Here is a 19,578-nt window from a genome sequence, read left to right on the forward strand (position 1 = left end):
GCAGCACACAGAACAGGACAAGGTTTCTAACCGCTGACTCAGTCATGACTAGTTCACAGAGGCCACGTAACGCGAACTCTCATCAACTAACTGGTCAATAAAAAAAAGTTTTGATGCTGCATCAACGGATCCTTAGACATCTAATCAATCCTCATTTCTCTAATGCATGGACACAACTGCTGCCTTTTAATCCATACTCATCACTTCAACACAACTAAGCAGCATGATGTATTAAGCATTAAGCATTTCATCTGACTTTGAAATTTACTGCCTCACAAAAGCAACAGCCTCTTGTGGCGATGAAATAATTCCTGTAGGTGCAGTAATCCTCTGTTCAGGAGCCGCAGCAGATGCGCCGAAAATAACGGATTACCAGTGTGAAATACACTCCGTCGCTGGAACACTTCCGGATATTAACGACTCGTTTCCCAGTGTTTAAGGCTCACAAAGGCGGCTTCGCGAGGGCCCGGGAAAGGTCTTGGAAGCAAGCTGGAAAAAAGGAGCAGGGAGGGGGGTGGGTTGCAGATGACAGTGGCGAGGGTCCGGTGAGCAGCTGCTGTCATGATGTCGACCAGACAGGCAAACGGCATGGCGACAGCTGCGTCCTCCACCACCACAGCACCTGCCTGTCTGCCAGGACGCCATCGCACTTTATGCACACATATGCACATAGAGCAAAACGCACACCCACCGGCATAGTAAGAACCACTGTACTGAAAATAGGACTGGAAATTATGATATTTACCATCAATCCAGGCTTATTTTTTAATACTTTGAGTTACCTTTCGTTGATTGTTCTGCTAAAAACCCAAATATATTCAGTTTTCAGTGATAAAACCTGCTCTTCTCTAAATTGTCAGTTCTTTCTCTTCATTCATCAGTAGCCGACAACAATAATCTTTTCAGATGTACATAAACAGCACACGTAATGCATACACCTAGCATGCCACCCATCCACCACAGAGGGCAATAATAAGAGCTGCCTCACCGCTGTCATTAGATTAGATAGACCTAACTATTTATAAACCCTCCTTTCATTTACCCGTTACATCCGCGGAGCCTCTCTTGTTAAGGCGAGAGCTTCTCATTATGTGGTACACTTCCCTAATTGGACCGCTGTGAGCAAAGAATTGATCGGCCCCTGATACGAGGAGAGGTGGCCACGGGAAAACGACGAGCCCGGCCGGGCGGCCTTCGATTCTCGGTGGCTGCCCTCATTAGCGGCCGGCGCGCCCACGCCCCTCGGCATCCTTGAGCTGTTAGTGCGGACCCCGAACGCCGTGCACAAGCTCAGTGGGTGCCTTGGCGGAGCCAGGTGATTCTAACCAGGCCAAGAAAAGAGCCGGCCGGCGCTCGGACAGGGGAGTAATTACCCCCCCTTTCAAAACCACTGGCTGCGCTACAGGAGAGCTCATCACGGGGGGTGGGGGGGTTAGCACTCTGGAAATACATGCGGCGCACTTCCATATAGGCACGCTAAACTGACTGAACAGCAGCAGAAGTGATTATCTGGGATAATCAAGCATTCATTCTGCTCATGTTGAGGGGAAAAGGCAGTGTATGGTAATGAGGGGTGGGGAGGGGTGGGAGCCAGCGCGCGACTGTATCAGGCTCATAATCCACAGATCCATGGTCAGGTCTCCCAAAAACACAAGTCACGGACGAGGCGGATACGCATATAAGGAGGATTTACAACTCGGACTCATCTCTAGGAGGGTTAAGGACTTGTTTTATGACCGGCGCGATAAGAGGACATATCAGCGTTTTATGTGTCACACTTATAAGTGTGAAAATGCCTCTTTTCTCCCTCCGATGATGAGCCGACTTATGTCAAAGTCACCGAGGTGTCAAATCTCTGAATTTAAAGCGGGAGGAGTAACAAGACTTGATACACGCACTAAACGCAGGAAATGACTGTATTTTAAATATTTATGAAAAAGGCACTTAACTGGTTTGCCTCGAGTAAAAAAAAAAAAAAAAAACAGTATCTAATAACTCTAGTAACACGCTGAAAGCGGCTATCAGCAAAAATATTGCTGTCTAGTGAGTATGTGTAAGTGTGAGGACGCGCAAGCGATTGTGTCGCTGAATTTATGCACGAGCGTGGTTCTGAGTGCCTCCAGTGTGTCAGTAAATTTTCTCTGAGTACACCGCTGAAACCCACTGATACACTTGGGCAGAGAGACTTTATCTCCCCTATACACTCCACCGTGTCTGGACCCGGCCATTCTCGCATGATTGACAGACCTCGATCTGGACAGCCAGGATTAAACCTATCAATCACATAAAGCTTGGAGACAAAAAAAAAAAGAAAGAAAGAAAAAAGTCAGGGCAGTAAATTCAATTGAGAGCACAGGGAGAAAATTGAGGTGAAGAAATATAGAAGGCCATTACCGGGCTATAGGGCTGTAGGAAAGAGAGGCCTTGCAGGATTTAGTTACGGACGACTCCATAAATTCATATCAAATGACTGCAGGAGTGAAATATCAGTGAGGTTACTGTAAACCCCGGTGCCTCATGCCTTTGTGATCTTTTAGGTGGAATTATGCTCAGTCAAGGACAGCCTTTACAGGGGAAGTATTAAAGTCCTCAGGATAACAAATCAACATACAAAGCCAGTATTTTTAGTACGGCCCCAGAGGACATTTTCACCCACACATATGCAGCGCTTCCTGTTTACCTCCTGTTAACTTTGCTGAACGCGTGGAGGTCATGATGTGGCTGGAAACCATTCCTGTTGTGCTCCGCTTTATTTTAACCGAACCAGGCTTCGGGACGGATACTCACGTTTTATGGTTAGTTCCCCGTAATTGGACACTCCAACCCCTTTGTCTGAGTGGACAATGCAGCGGTAGCGGCCCGAGTCGCCCTTGGTTGTGTTCTCCACATCGAAAGTGCCTATGAAGCGTCGGTTGTTCCAAGGTTTAGTGGCTTTCATTGGAGCCTCCCGTCCACCGATGCCCTGTTTGGAACCGAGACAAACACACACAAGTGAGCCTCCCGAAATGGAAAGGTTTAATAAGCAAAGTGGCCTGACCTTGTGTGTTTTCAGAAACTCCGGTTCAGTGTGCTTGTCGTTTGTTCTCGCGCGCGTTTGTTTGTGCCCCCCCCCCCCCCCCCCCCCACCGCCGACGTTCCCATCGTAGGGATGCATTTATCACGCAGGAACGCACGCACGCACACACGTGCGCAATGCACGCCACGCACACAAACACACAGCGGGCTCTCCCCAGCTGTCACCCCTCACAGCAGGCAGATGGGGGACATTTGTTCATTAGAAATATTTCTTCATTACTGTCATCGGGGGACTTCACTTAATGTTTGTTTTCCAGCTCCTGTGCTAATGAGGACGTGTTTGTTAAAATGATGGAGTACCTGGCAGAGGACCTTTACCCGGCGTCATGCTCCCACTGATCACATGTGTGACAGTGTGCTTAGCAGCAGAGCCAGCAGGGTTATGTCTGCCAGATGCACTACCTTTGCTGCTCGAAACAAGGTCAACTCGCGACCGCTGCGCAGCTCGGTCGCGCCGGATATAGTACGAGGTATCCACGGAGCCAGCATCTATATAGGTTAAGACCATGCTGCGGTGATCTGAAACAACTGTAATCCCCTGCCCCCCCCGAGATGCAGAGGCCTCTGGAAACCTGGCGAGGAGGAGGAGGAAATTTAAAATCATACGCAAACGAGTGTGCGAACGTGTCAGTTTGAAATGATCGAATGAGGCGCGCGGTGAATTATGAAGGCTACTCATGCTCGCTGAGAGCAACTTTTTAAAGGTGCCTGTGGGGCTTGTAACATTAACTCTGGTTTATTAATTAAGGAAGTAGTTAAATCTCTTTATGCTAGCTTGAATGTAGATGAAAGTGCAAAGATAGGAGCTCAACCCTTCTGCTTTTTCACACTTAGCTTATCTCTAAGTACAAATCTTTAGGTTTAAATGTGATACAGGAAGTTTAACATGCACCGATCAGGCGTAACGTTCATCAGAGAATGGACATGGGTTTTCTGAGGGTGTCCTGAGGTGACACAGACACTTGATCAGTTTGGGATCTAGTGAATTTGGAGGCCAGGTCAAAACTTGTGTATATACTTTGGTGGCTTGTTCTCAGCTGATATGTCATTAATTGATTTGGGATTATATTAGACCCCAGCCCTCACCTTTCCCAAAGACACTTAAAACAGCAGAACACACACCTCATTTCTGAATGCGCCATCCACAGCAGCAGCCATTACTTGCCTGTATTTATTACAACCATTGCTCACCGTATGTCTACAGTTTTTGTATTTGCCAAGTTAACTTTTATTTAATGTTATGTGGTGCTGTTACACAAGGTACAATTCCTGTGTACATTGTACATTTGGCCAATAAAGAGATTCTGATTCTGATATTAAAGAACTACACTTTGTTCCCTTTAGTGACACCTATGGTGATAAGCGGTAAATGCACATGTTTTTTAAACTAATTCTCAGAGATCCAACGCCTATGTGTCAGTCATCTGTGATTTGGTAGGTTGCGCCCAAACATCACCCGTCATCAAAGTGGTAAAATCACCAGCCTTTTTGTTGTTTGTTAAGCCACAGCAGCGTTCACCTCACTACGTCCCAAATTATGGAGCAACTCAATGAGCGACGCCCAGTTCGTAATAGTGTAAATTTCAGGACTTTCATGTAATCTCATCAGTGGATCGTCATCTTAATCACCACTGTGACAGACACTTATTTAAATGAAAATCTTTGAGATTGAGGCACTTTAAGGAAGTGACCAGAGACCAGAGTGCACATTCAGATGAGGCGCCCGTTCAGTTCAGGAGAAAAGCTCACTCACCTGAAGCCAGAGGCGGAAATTGTCTCTCTTTCGTCCATTAACGGTGCAGTGAAAAGATGCAGTCTGTCCGGCATTGACCTCCACTCCCTTTATAGTCAGAAAGTGTGGAGTATTCACTATGGAAAAAGAGACAAGAAATGTTTGTACAAGATTACATGCTCTGATGTTAGGTCTGTGTTAGATCTATGATAATTTATGCTTCCGCAACCATAAATTTAACCGGTATTAGAAATTGCAGAACTGAGTAAAGAACCGTTGAAAGGATACAGTTTTTATTTTGCTACAGACAGGATAGCCCTTAGTGCTGAATGCCGGCATCATTTACGGTTAAAATGAAACACCGGCGGCCTATGTTGCACCGACCAACAACCTCATTTCTGCTGTCTCTTAACTGCATTCCTGCAGTGACTGAGGAGATTTCTCAAAAAGCATTATTCTCTTTCTATTTCTCATAATCCCTGTATTCACTGACTGGGATAGTTTACAGAAAGTAACTTATGTAGAACATTTTTGATTAGTGCCGCTATTCCGCGTAGGAAAATAGGGCAATTCAGCGGAGCGACCTTGATTTGAAACACAACCAAATCTCCAAAGACTTGGCCGAAGCTAATTCCATCACGTTCATCATTGAGACTTTCACTTCTGCTCAATATTTCATAACCTTGTCTTTGAACTGCACCTCCTTTATAACTTTGTCCCGTCAATCCACCCAGCGCCAAAAAGACAAATCTATTTTTCTCGCCGCTAATGTCTTCTTTAATGACAGAAGCAGAGGCAGACCACCCAGTGGCATAATCACACCTTTGTGCTAGATATTCCACACGGTCGTATAAATAGAAAATGAATTGGCGGCGCTCCACCGAGGAGTCGCTCTGATCACTTTGCTTATCACTCAAAGAAGCCCAGTTGCCACTGAGCGGATTATCGATCTGCTCACACTTACACATTTAAACACTGACCACGTTGTGAGGCTCCATTGATTTACTCAAATACATTTATATGCAACACCTACCACTATATAAATCCAACCTATTGACATAACATTTGTAGGAATTCAGCTCCTTTCGAATGGTTAGCAGGTCATTAGCGCCTAACAATCAGAGCTTGATACTCCAGCTATGAAGGGTAGAAATCAATTGATGGAAACCCGTGTGGTATTGATTCAGACTACTCAGAAAATCTCACAGTATAAACTTAAGAGTGCCATATGGACTAACGGGACTCTTTGTATTCGAAAGCACAGACACGAGGAACAGTGAAGAGGCTTCTTCCTCCTTCTACTCCCACCGCTGCCTATCCCTAAAGCGGAGGTAGAACTTGTTAAAATATGCTAGTGATTACATGTTCATTACCTCTCAAGTGCGCGTACTTATATTCGGCACGGATTGCAGAACTCGGAACAGATGTTGATGAGATACTTTACTGAATATCCTTGAGGGAGAAGAAAAAACAGTGGAACCCAAACACAGGGAGAAACGTACTGTACGGTGGGGTTTGTTTTTCATCGCCTTTTTTTTTTTTTTTTTGCATGGTTTCTGCCATCTCTCAAAGGATAGATTTAACGCAGCCACTCCAACATTACATCCTGAGCACATTTCAGCGTGTCAACTATATGCTCATAAATCTCCAGGGAGCTAGGAGGGAGGGAGGTTCACGTTTGGGTTGACTGTAGCGTCGCGTTTGAAGGCCTTTTGTTTGTCTGGGAGGCCTTGAACAGAACAACGACACAAGTATTTGGGTGGGTGTCATGGAAAGGACAACGACCGTTTGATGATATTCTTTTTACGGTGAAGGGAAAGAGAACTTACTGCACTGGTGGCCCTGGACCACGACGTCTTTGATGGCCAGCAAGCCCCGCTGCCCCGAGGTTACGGCTTCAAACACAATCTGAGGAGGAGAAAGGAGACTCATAACAGCGATGATAAATGGGCACATGTCTTCAAATGGCACCTGAGCGTGGCCGTGCGCGCGCACAGCGAAGTCCGGCTCTTTCTAAAAGCGCCCCGGCCCCTTAACTGGAGCTGGTGACACAGCTGCAGGCCACTGACATTATTTCCACAATATGTCACAGTTTGATAGGTGTTATGACATGCAAGTGTTAAATTAAGTTTGAGCCTTGAGATGATTAGCGCGCAGTCTGCGACAAACACAAGGAGGACGGAGGATGAAGGCACCGAACATCACAGCAAAGGTCAGTTCCTCCATCTAATCAGTTTATTTTAGCTGCTGCTTTATTCGGCTTTAATCCCAACACACAATGCTGGCGGACGGAATTTCGTTTTTGTGCATTTAATAACGTGCAAATTTTAAATAATAGGTCTTCAACAGGGGGTCTTTTTTATTTCTTTAAATACACATTAATATGAATCCAACATATTTTAGTAAAATGATAAATGGAGGCATAAGACGTTATCTTTCAGTCAACACAGAGCGCCACACCATCCAAGACCTGTCGATCTAAGCCTCCTGTTCACCGTAAGCCCCGCCCCTTTCACCGCTGAGCCAATTACGAGGCCGCATTTTACGCACCGACTCTGCCAGGTTCCCCGCAATCAGCCAAGAGCCTATTCAGTCCCCACATTTAAAGTTCAAACTTCAATCTGTCAATCATTTTCTTTATCCGTCACTTATATAAACACACCAGTTAGGTATGTTTATGTTTACGGCAGTTGCATGGCCACCCTAACTGTTGCACATGTTGGAAATAAAAAAAAGTGTCAACGTTTTCCAGGACACGGACACCAAACTGATGGAGGGATTAAGTAGGGACCCCTACCTACTATATGTGTTCTATATTAAATTCAGCCTAGTGCTACTAATACGTTCAAATATTCTTTTTTTTTAATTTTGCACAAATGCCGATTGTTTGTGCATCTGCTGTGAACAAAAACTGACATTAACATACATACATACATGGAATTTCACCTGGGAACTAAATAGGATCTCTTTAATTTTGTGGGGGAGAATTAGTACTTCAACAGACCCTGTCGAAGACCAATGGTTTAAATACTTACTTAACTCCTATAATCTCTTTGTGGGGTCGAGTTTGTACAGAACAAGCAGTTTAAATTCTGTTACAAACAGCTGACATTTCCTGTTGCTGAGTGAAAAACTCATTCATTAACAACTCAAAACCCAAAATACAACCTACATTTTTTTTTAGAGGTAAATGTGAACATACGATTCTAATGTGAATGAAACCAGACCTTTAATGTAAAAATAAAACAGCGCCACCTCCGTGGTAAGGAGCCGCTGCTGCCTTTAACAGTTGCTCTGCGTCTATACTTAGCCGACACGTTCGTTGCCATTTCTGACGAGAGAAATCTGAAAATCAAATGCAACTGTCTCGTACAGGATAAACTGATCCCTGTTTGGAGAGCAAAGTTCTCCTGCAAAACAAATGGTCTTAGGCTGTGACAGAAGGCGTGTCCCGGCAGAATGTCAGAGCTATGCACTTCACGGTCTGCAGTGTGATAAAAAGGGAAACAGAATGCCAGTCCCTTGCCAAACCCAGGGTGTGGTGCAGAGACCCATTACACTACACACACTACGGCTACACATGTTTTGCATGCCATCATTCCCTAAATATAAGACTGTATCTGCCAGCGAATTATATACATTAGTGAGCGTAATCCACGTACGGTGTCACCTAGGAACATATGTCCCACCAGCTCCACATGTCTGAGATTCCTTTTGTAGCCTGGCAATGTGGAGGCGGAGATAGTTAGCATTGTCATCTGGGAGGGAGGATGCCTTCAGATAAGGCTGTCTAATTATAAATTTCTTTTTTTGTCTCATGAAATATGAAAGTGAATGTCTTGGGTGCCAATTATGGCCTCATTACAGGCTAATTTAAAGGAAATTAAAAGGCCAAGCACTCCATATATCGCCACCAGACAAATGAACTGGCCCCCACTCTCTAATTGAAATCCTTTGTTTGTGCAACAGACATCAGTCAGCCTGACTAATAGCTGTGATATAATTGATTCCAACATCAATGATAGTGCAGAGCATAATTGGGCCTGACCCACGGAGTGAAAATAGTCACATGGGACGAAGCTGCTGATGTCACGGGAAAGTTCACCGTTCTCATTTGTCGCGGAGACGGACGGCGAACCCAGCGTTCAACGTCTACATCATGGCACTGGATATCCCTGAGGGACTTGGCTAAGTACAACATTACAGCAGGATTGATTAGCTCTGCCACAGACTCTACTGTATTAAAAATCAAGACAGATGAGTACATTTGAGTTTTTCCTCTCTTACTGGTGCACTTCTTTGTCTGAGGATAGATCACATTGTTTCATCCTGTGCCTACATGTTTTGAGTAGTGTCTTCACAGCGTGTATAGCTTCCACATTATAGTCACTGGAAATTATTATGTTTTTTTTTCTTCTTTTTTTTTGTTCACAATGTTCAGCAATTTGAAAATGCATGACAATCTCAATTAAAAGTTTGAGGGATGGTGTGAAAGAAGAGTAATTATTAAAGGCTGAAAGGCTCATGATGACTAAAAGCCTTTACCGGTAATTAAAAAATAATTTTCAAGTATCAGGTGGCTTCCCTTTGACAATTGTGTAGGCTACCATGCAATTAAAGATCCCTATAATTAGCGGTATGTTGTTAATTAGTGACAATTTTAAGCATCGGCTTCTCTTTTCTTCGCCGAGATTGTTGCTGAGATCACTAGCATCCTCAGATGTTGTTGCGAGCTTGGACCTGGAACAGTTACGCATGGAGCTTCCACTTGGGGTTTGAAAGGCAACAGATGCTGGGAGTTTCCCTGAACACACTGGAAAGCAGAGTGTGTCATTGCGGGTCCAATCGCTCAGCAGAGATTTGCTGAAGCATAATCCAAACCAACCAACATGTCAAAAAATGTTCAGCCAGTGACTAAAAGGCTGAATGTCAATGAGTAAAACGTTTTAAGCTGTAGTTCACTTGCTCTGTGTTTTAGCTACAAATGGCTGAAAATGGGATGAAGTAGGTGTTTTAAGCAAAACTGGAAACATTTGACCAGACTGGCTTCGCAGACTGGTAGCTGTAGCTCATTCTGTGTCGCTCTTCTTTCTTTTTGTCCACATGCCCCTCATTAAACTTCCCATCCCACATTGAACAGCAAGAAGCTCAGCGGTGTACCTTGTTAACTAAGTTATCAGAGTGGCTATGATGAGCAGGCAGGAGGACCCCCCCACACACACACACCCCCACACTCCACCGTGGACCTGCTCTGCCAGGCCATAATGAAATAATTCACAGAGGGACCATCTCCCATTGGGGAGTTCAGCGGTCTCTCCGCATCAATTAACATTTGGTGGACTCGTGGAACAAGCCCAGCGAAGACTAATAGCCAGGCAAGTGTGAAATCACCTTGCCCCGGCCAGCAGTCATGTGCATTGGTAAGGGAAAATGAGTTTTCAGAATTGGGAAAAGGAGAACTGGCTCAGATGGTAGGGAGAGAGAGCAGATTACCATGGATACCGCGGTAGTCCCAGAAATCAATAATCTTAGGTGTTTTGAATGGGCTATTGTGCGATTGTTTAGACCTTTTCAAATAATGAATTTGTCTTGTTCCACCCAGTGAAAAGGTTTTAATGACTTTGGCTCAACTATAAAAGCTGTTCACAGAGAGAAACCTAGTTTTCGTAATGAGATGTTACGCAAAATATCTCGACCGCGTTTTCCTCACCTGATAGAAGTTGGGCCAGTAGGTGCTGATGGCCAGCTCCACCTGTCCCCAGGAGCGGGTGGCAGGACCTGACACGTTCCAAACGGGCATCCCCATGGGACTGTTGTTTTCTTTGATGTAGACATTAAGGTGACCCGGGTGGCTGTTGTCCCTGCCCCCTATGTAGTAGTTGAAGATAACGCAGTGGGTGTCATTCTCCTTCAGCTGGGGAGTCAGCAGCAAGGCCTTCTGCCCTGCGAAGCGTCCGGATGTGTTCACCATCATAAAGCCTGAACCTGCAAAAAAAAAAAAAAAAAAATGTACAAGAGGTCGTGAGTTGGGCAGGGTTTTTATTTTTATAGGCTAGCGGTTCGGTCTTGTCATGTAAACTGATTTTAATTGTCCTACAGACAAACGTACAATAAAACTACAGTATGGTGGCTAAAAAATATAATATTTCAGTGCAGTAATGATTAAAACTGGTTATAGAAGTGATATATTATTACTAGAAAGAGATTTTTAGTCAGTGTTGGTTAACTGGTTGACTGTCACCGAAACACCACAACAGCAACAACTGGATCTGCTGCAACAGAGACATTCATGGTTTCCAGATGACAAACCCTAATGACTTTAGAGCAGTGGTTCCCAACCTGGGGTCTGAGATCACAAGGGGTGCGTTAAAACTAGTCTGATTAGAGCTCACCGTCAGTTTTCACCTGTTTTACCAGTCACCAGTTTTTAACCAGTATTGCGTGTCTCTCTCTACATGCACAATATGCAGGGTTTAAAGGAGTCCCTCACCGTGCCGGATCTCCGGCGCGTAGCGTTTGATCGCGATTAAATAAAAGAAGAAGAAAAAGAAAGAAAGAAAATATATTGGGATACCTGGGATATTGTCAGGTTCGAGCAGTCGCTTGAGTTCAACTACCAATGGAATGAGAGTAACGTAGCTTTCCCTCTACAAACTAGCATCACTAGCCAATCAGAAGAAGGGTGGGGTGGGTCTTGGAAAGCTTGGTTGAAATCCAGCTGCAGCTGATGCTGCATTCATAACAACTTGGGGAAAATGAGCCCTAAGTTGTCAAATTCAGAAATTACTGCTTCCAAAATAAAAAAAAAAAGAAGAAGTAGCTGCTGCAAATATTTTAATGTTCATCAAACAGTGACAATACATCAAACTTATTTTTTTCTCGTCCTGTAACTTGAACACTATTATATCGGAAGTCTGGAATTTCTGAGTTGGAAAATGGAATTTCTGAGTTTTCATGAATGCATCACCTAAGGCGCGTTGTTGGTAAAATGGAGTGTGACTTTATGAAGCTAGGAGAATGTGTCCTAACTGCAAACAAAGGACTTAAAAGTAGTAAGTAATCATATTAAATGTTTATTTAATGCAATTTAGAGTTATAATACGATCTAGAGTTTGTTTTTGTATAAACTGACACTAAATTGGTTAAATTGCTAATTCTTGGATACAAGTGGGGGCGGGGCTCCAAGGAAAAAGGTTAACTCGCTATTAAGGGCCAAACTAAATGATTTCTTAGTAATTTGACTTCATGACCCAATGTCTGCTAGTGACATTTTCGCCAACCTCACCTGCTGTGTCCGCCAATGTTAGCTCGCTAACAAGCTAAACTAACACGGTGTATCCTCACAGGTCGGATTCAAAACATGAAGGCATGGCATGCATTTGTCATAAATTTCACTGTGTTGCCTTTTGTCTGAATTTTAAAAAACAATAGTAATGTCTACTCACTTTTTTCAATGAATCAATGAATATATTCGCAAATGAATGTATGTTTTAATGCTCTGAATCCAACCTGTCCACCACTGTCCAATTACTCGGTGTATGTTACTTTGATTTTAGCTTTTCACATGGCACCCACCCACTTTTCCTGTAGGAGCTGCTAACTTTTGTAGACATGCTAAACGTGGCTTTTAATACAGGTATTTCAAAATCTTTCATGCAAATTGGGTGAATGATTAACTTCCAAAAGCTGCATAGTTCGTGGTAATTATTGTGCGTGAGCCTGTGCAAAAATAATTTGGGTCCATTGATGTTTAAAGGCATGTAAATATAAACAGTATTACCAGCGATGAGATCCTGAGGTTTAAGAATGATCAAATAAAAGGAAATAATGTTATGAAAGTACACAGAGAGCAAGTAAATGAGTGCTCTGAGAGCTTTCAGATTAACACAACCTGTGACCTTTGATGAGAAAATGCTCTTATCGTTACATTAATAGAAACTGTCTTCATCATTACTATTCATGTAATACACTAATAAGAAAAAAAAACAGAAAAAAATGAATATTTGAGAGGAGTGTTTCCACTCAATGACACAGAGAAGGGAAATGATGAGAAATCAATAAGCTAAAATCTATTTGCCAAGAAAGCCCCATTTAGATTTTATCGCTTTGGTTCAATATTAAAGGTTAATCTAATTCTCCACCCTCTTGCCAATAAAACACAAGTGAGAATTATTATATTGGCAAACTCTCAAGGAGATGCAGAACACATTCTATTTGTCATCATCCTATTTAGCTAGCCTCGGTAATGAGATGGCATAAATTCTAGCAGCATTTGAGACGCAGCCAAAAGTGAAAATATAATCTTTTTTTGGGTAGAATCACTGGAAGACTTTGCTCGGAGGTGCAGACAAACAACCTGTAAGCATAAAGCTCCGCTCATGTGAGGCGAAGCGGTGGCGAACGATGAAGCTTTGTCATTATATTTAACATGTGGCGATTCACTCAGATGTGCCGTTAAAAAGAGCGAATAACGTCGACTGACTAAATCAGCGGGATCGGTCCCAGAGTGTGTCAGCCAGGCAGCCTCTCACACACAAAACCCTATTTGTTCCATCAACGCGTCGGGCTTTGCCCACTTGTCTTGTTGTGCTGCTCTTGTAACGCTCACCAACTCCATCTGTCTCCAGCTTTGGATAATGAGTGTGGGCTCTGTCATGTTTACACAATGAAACAGGAGGAGAGGGAGCACGAGAGGGAGCAGCAGAGGAGGAGGAGCAGTGAGTTGTGGTGACACCGAGTCAGCCTCGTCGGCTTTGTTTGTCAGGTGCAGGCAGCCGCTGTTTTAAATGATCTTAACATGGTTCCGGATCAGTGGGAGGATCAGAAATGATGATGGGTAGAAGCGTGCGTCCTTATGGGATCTGTTCAGGGAGTCTGTTTTGCGAGAACCTTCACGGATACCAAGGACTTGGCTGAGGAGAAACATGCATTTCACTGATAATACTTGAGGAATTTATGTGAGAAACGTGTAATTAGAAAAATGCAAATACACGGTTGATTGTTAGTGTGTTAGACTGTTAAAAAACAAAAAAGTGCTATTAATTGTATCTCACGGTCTTTACCGCTGCACAGAGGTTCATCGGTTGTCATGGAGACATCACAGTTGTCATGTAACCTAGGTATGGAGCTTTGGAACAGTCTCCATGACAACGGAGCATTGTCGTAGTAGGTCACATGACTACAACAAGGTATCGTCATGACAACTGACGATGCTAAAGGGGGAGGGCCAGAAAGAGAAGTTTAGATAAAAAGTTTGAAGTATATATATATATATATTTGTGTCTCAAAGTGTGAGGATAGTTTAAAGCTCTACACGGTATCTCTCCACGCTCACTGTTATAAAACACTTTTGTTTTTTAAACTTGTGATTAGCTATTTATGAATGTGTCTTTCCTATATTAAGTATAGATTTTCCTGCACGGCATGACCACCCTGTGGTGATTCACTACTGTGAACAGCATGCTTCTGTTCTCTTCAGAGTTTTTTTTTTAAATGCATTATTTACTTTGCTTCTGATTCAAGTGTTGAGGCTAATTATTTCCGAGGCTACGCAGGAAGTTGTGTAACGCACGCGAGGAAGGGCAGAGGATGAGTCGACGGCGAGACGCTCACTTGTCCCATCTCAATCAGGTGTCTTTATATAGGTCTCTTTAATAACGCGCAGCCGTCTGCTCGGGTGCCTGGAACATTTTAAGTTTGTGTTTTTTTTCACCCCCTTTCGAGACATCAATAACCCTCGGTGTGAACCAGCACGAACCCATCAGCCGATGAATTGTTCAGCTCTAGCTTATGTTACAGAGAGAAAGAGGCAGGCACCGCTGCTCTCCTCTATGATTAAAACAGACTGTTTACTATTAATTTCAAACACCCATGTTGTGACAGTGTTGCACAGGAGATTTATGCACAGCGCAGTGCTCTTTGTTGGTAATTAGAGATGAAAATAACAGATTCCTCAAGCAGAATTCCTACATTGCATTTTTTTGTGTATGCGCGTGTTTTTGTGGAATTTTAATAAAACAATAGGTATTGTTTGGTCATTCTGTTGCCTTAGCCGTCAAAGCGAAATTACTTGCCAGAGATACTATAAAGGAAGTTTCTTCTTCAGGAGCTTGTGAGATCCCTGTCACCAGATTTGAGCCCCACAAATTGTCTTGAGTTGAGCCACTGAACCCAAACACAACAAGCGGGCAAAAAAAAAAAATCTCCCTTTCCTCATTACTGACCACCATGAAATGTAAAATATGTTTCAAGTGACACAGTGCCTCCTTATCACACTTCAATTGTCATCGTCTCATAGAAGAAGATGGCAGACCACTGATTGTCATTCAGTCTCTATGCTCTCAGAGGCTAATGACCACATTCTCTGCAGGACCTGCTGCACCATGACAAGCTAATTAGCCAGTGAGACTAAGAGCAAATTATAATGACACTGTGTTAGTGCTGTGCTAATGTGCTAGTGATGCACAAGGGTGTTTTCTCTGGCTCTGTTCCTCTTCCTCAATCTCTTGTGCCTTAACAATGGCGTGTTCAAGACCAATTAAAAATAGAGAGCTCTCGGCACACTCTAAGCCCGTCTCCGCAACTCCGTAAAGGCCAGGGCTGTGCTATTGTCTGAGGTATTCAGAGGAACAGATTTATTATTATTCCAATGTAGGCCACCTTCACCTCCCATTACAATGATGGCTGAACATGGAGAACATGGAGACTGGTGTGAAAAATGAATGAGTTGAAGATGAAGTGTTCCTGCTGCAGATGCTGCATGCGCCACATTCATGGCGCTGTTTCTTGGAAATGAAGGACACGCGGATGAGGAACAAAAGTGTGACTTTCATTATTCTGAAATGTTCATCATTGGCAAGGGCATTGTGACTGAATGAGAGCTTTTCCACAAAAAAAAAAAAAAACACATTACATATCACAAAGCATATTACATATAAAACATATTATAATAGTGACAATCTGTTGGCATTGGTCTCATTTGTTCGTTTTATATGATAAATGAAACCAATAAATTTCGAATCGGTCCGCTAATTCTAATGAGAAACAATCAAAAACAACATAAAACCAACAACCTTAAACTATATTGAGGCTCTAGATTGGGTGGTCGACAGGACCCGTGCGTTCTGCAGTAATAAAGTCTTTTCCAGTCCGTGTAAACCTCCAAATGGTCAGGTTCAGGTGCACGTTGTGTAATCCAAAATAACAGACTTAGTGGTTTAATGGTATTATGAGCAATACAGAGAAAAACCGTGGACATACTCCGGGGGAAGCTTCCATCAGGTTAATCCTTCGCCCTGACAGCTCATTCAACTGGCAGAGCAGTCGGGAGCTGGCCATGGCTCGTGTCAGCCCATATGGAAAGAGAAGTTCCTTCTGCTAAGAGAAAAACGCTGCTAAATAAATAGTTTAAACACTTTAAATTGATGGCATGAAGTAATGACTATAATCCATTGATAGCCTAACAAAGTGTCGGGCAGAAGGAATTCCTGCTTTTATGAAACAATCAGACTCAGTTTGGAAGCAAAAGCTTCTCAGAATTTCAACAAAGTGACAAGGCCATGTCCTAATTTCCTTATTTCCTGCAGCAAAGTCTCTTTAGAGTCTGCCTCTTTTTGTAATCATCGAAGAAAAGAGAAGTTAGTGGAGAAGGAGATAGAACGGCGACCTCAGACAAATGTCACGACTACTTATACTTCCTTGTTTGACACCAAGAATTGGAAACCTTGAAAATACCACTTTAAAAAGACAAAAGGGATGATCCTTGAAGGCACAGATTCACAAAACAGCTAAGTATCCAAATGCGACACATTTCTCCGTGAGAATATGCAGAATAATGCAAGGTGCAACAAAAGCGTTTTTACATCTTCTTTATTTAAAAAAAAGATAAGAAATACAGTCTGGTATAATTTAGTTCCCACACATAAGTTACAGTCTAGTCCTAATCATCAAAGTCTATAGGTGGAAGGTATTTAGTTTAATTATGAGTTGAGTGATGGTCTGAGCAGAGGATATAATTTGCAATAATGACTAGCGCTCATTATTTCTCCTCCATTCAGGTCCTGAACCCGGTGAAAATCATTATGTGGGGGAAATCAGAATGAAGGGGCGCTCTTTAAACCTAAACCCTCCAGGTCTCATTTGCTAATAAAATTCACAGAGGTCACCACCGCAGAAAAGCACGGCTGCCGCTTCGGAAATGTCAATGAAGACAGGGCTATTCTCACTGTCTGCTACCAATCAAAAATGCTCTCGCTGTGAGGGTTAGGCCGTTAATGTGAACGGCCGTGGCCTCCACTCAATTTTCCCAGAACTTTCCCCGTGTCCTTTGAAACATGAAAGGAGCCCCGATGAAATAACACGGAATAAGTTTGGGCTCTCCATGTGACGGACCTGGCAGGTTTCTTTGACGGAGTCAAACAGATTCACCTAAAACCATCCATCATGCGGAACACGTTGCAGCCCTGTCACTTTAGTCAGGTGGAACAGCTGACCCGTATTATGTTTCCTGGCAGCATCCTTTGTTGCTGCATGTCAATCAACGGCGTTTCTTAATGGCTTAATATGTCATCTTAATATGCAGCACGCACTATTGGTGCTCCGCTGGAATAAATGGGTCATATAATGGCTCATTTGCATGATACCGACCCATTAAACAATTGAGCGTGTTCACGTAAGTCACCGATCATTAGCATTAATTGTTCATACCATGACTACTTAAGACATAAAAAAAAAAGACACCACATGCAAATATGTCCTAAGTCATGACACTGCAGTGTGCTCCTAACCCTGTTTTTTTTTTTTTTTCCCGTAATGTATAAACTTATTTACTCAGACCTCCCCCACAAAAAGGCTAAACTGAAAATCTTAGTCTCTCGTAGCCCAGAATTAATTCACAAATAGATCAGACGTAGTAATTTGCTGTACCTTTTTTTTTTTGTCTAATCATATAATGGGGCTTCTCCTTAACCTCGCGACCTTGCCATCACTGCGCAAGGTGCATTTTCTTTTTCATTTTTTTTTTTTTTGCACACAGTTGTGAATGGCAATAAAGAAATTAGCTTATTTTCTCAACATGACACCTCCTCCCTATGGAACAGCAAATCCCATCTTTTGCTGATGTGATTTAAATTCTGATTTAATTTCTGACGTCCTTCAGTCAGTGGGTGTTCTCTCCTCTCATATTTTAAATGGCCAGCCGTCTTCGCTTTCATTTGAAAAGCACATCAGAACCATAAACAAAAACTTGCCGTCCAGGTAAGGCAGAGAGGCTTTGTCAACAGATCACCCCCTGAAAGAAATTGTTGAGAGGATCACCGGGGTTACCTTTTAAAATGATCCGTCTTATCAATATGCGACAGTGGAACGCCAAAGACAACCTTCCTGGCTGGAGAATGAGACGTATTTGCATGAACGCATTATGAACCTGACAAGAGAGAACCCGAATGAGAGATCACCATTAACCTATGAAGAACCTCATCTTGCCAGTCCTTCACTATTGTCTAGGTGTCTTTATCCACCAAGGGCGTGCTATCAAAACAAAGGCTGCGCGCAGAAGTGAGACAAAAACATTCAATTTCTCTTCTGCAACATATTCAGAGCAGACATTAAGAACGAAACAATAAGTCATTTAGCTGGAGCTGCATTTGCCATTGTGCCGAGCAGAATACAAAAACCCTAATTAATCTCAGTTAGAGGACTTTCTTTCTCTTCCTCTTGCCATTATTCCCCCAGAACGCATCTCAGGGGAGAGCCAGGGAACAGCAGCCTAGTGCTGGCCACCATGACACCATCAGAAAAGAGGCAGCTTCTGCACCAGCTGGGACTCACTAAAAACAGCTTCCATCTTAATAGCATCTGGACACCGCACGCCCACCGCAAACTTCCAGATCAAGTCGCCGTCATCCATTCTTTCAAGACAATAGCACCGCACTGCAGAACTCGACGGCAGGAAAGGAGCGTGGAAACGAGACTAAATCTACGTTTTGTGGCTGCGATTCAAGTGCGGTAATCTTCCTTGTAAATCACACGCAGTTCCCGTTTACGACAGAAGTGCATCCAGCTCTCCAAAGCTGAGGGGGGCATTGGCTGCCGAGCGGCTTTATTATCAGCGTCCAGGACAGATGAGGCTTGTTGGTAATAACGGGACAGACAGTGACAGTTCTGCTCGGGGTTTCTCCAGTTGGCTTTGAGAGAGGAACACACTGAGGGGGAGCCCAGCCAGGCGTGCAGAGGCTCAGAACTAGGCTGAACCACCCTAAAAGGAGCCAAAGCATGCAATCAGGGCCGTGTGGAGGGATAAACAAGGCAACTCTCCATCCAGACGTAGCAATTATGTCGGGACCATATCGTCATAAACAACCTAGAGTTTCAGGCGCAGTTCGTCTTTTCTTAGTGTGGCCAAAGAACTTGTTTTCCTCGCTTGCTTCATTTCACTTTTCGGGTTCTCGTGCTCTTATTTACATGCCGGGATGGAACTGGGCCAGCTCGGTCTTTGATTGCAGTGAGAGCTTTGTAGGATGAGGGAGAGTCTGCAGCGGCCTGACATCAAACTCTGATTAACGTCTCTCATGAGCGTATTCTGTACCACGTTCTGCACCGCACGGACACACCACCTCGATTCACAATGTCTCCTATTGATTTCACAAGGCTTTGATATACAGTTTTGCATGCATAGTTTGCAGCTATCAAGTCTGAATCTAATAAAAAGAAAAAAGAAAAACACGTGATTGGATTATGAACTTGGCACTTCCTTTTATATAACTCATGACTCG

The 19,578-nt window shown here is 43.4% G+C and overlaps 1 protein-coding gene across 17 annotated transcripts in view; it reads right to left on the minus strand.

The window, feature by feature from the left end:
- LOC125010348 (receptor-type tyrosine-protein phosphatase mu-like) overlaps positions 1 to 19,578 on the minus strand; it is a 156,290-nt gene that overhangs the window by 99,462 nt on the left and 37,250 nt on the right. For all 17 annotated transcript variants that reach the window (XM_047588908.1, XM_047588921.1, XM_047588920.1 and 14 more), the window contains exons 3-6: positions 10,518 to 10,792; positions 6,637 to 6,715; positions 4,829 to 4,944; positions 2,788 to 2,962 (exon numbers count right to left, since the gene is read on the minus strand). In XM_047588908.1, coding sequence (XP_047444864.1) covers positions 2,788 to 2,962; positions 4,829 to 4,944; positions 6,637 to 6,715; positions 10,518 to 10,792 — 645 coding nt within the window. The remainder of the gene's footprint in view (positions 1 to 2,787; positions 2,963 to 4,828; positions 4,945 to 6,636; positions 6,716 to 10,517; positions 10,793 to 19,578) is intronic.

The sequence above is a fragment of the Mugil cephalus genome, chromosome 7, assembly GCF_022458985.1.
Source record: "Mugil cephalus isolate CIBA_MC_2020 chromosome 7, CIBA_Mcephalus_1.1, whole genome shotgun sequence".
NCBI lineage: Eukaryota > Metazoa > Chordata > Actinopteri > Mugiliformes > Mugilidae > Mugil > Mugil cephalus.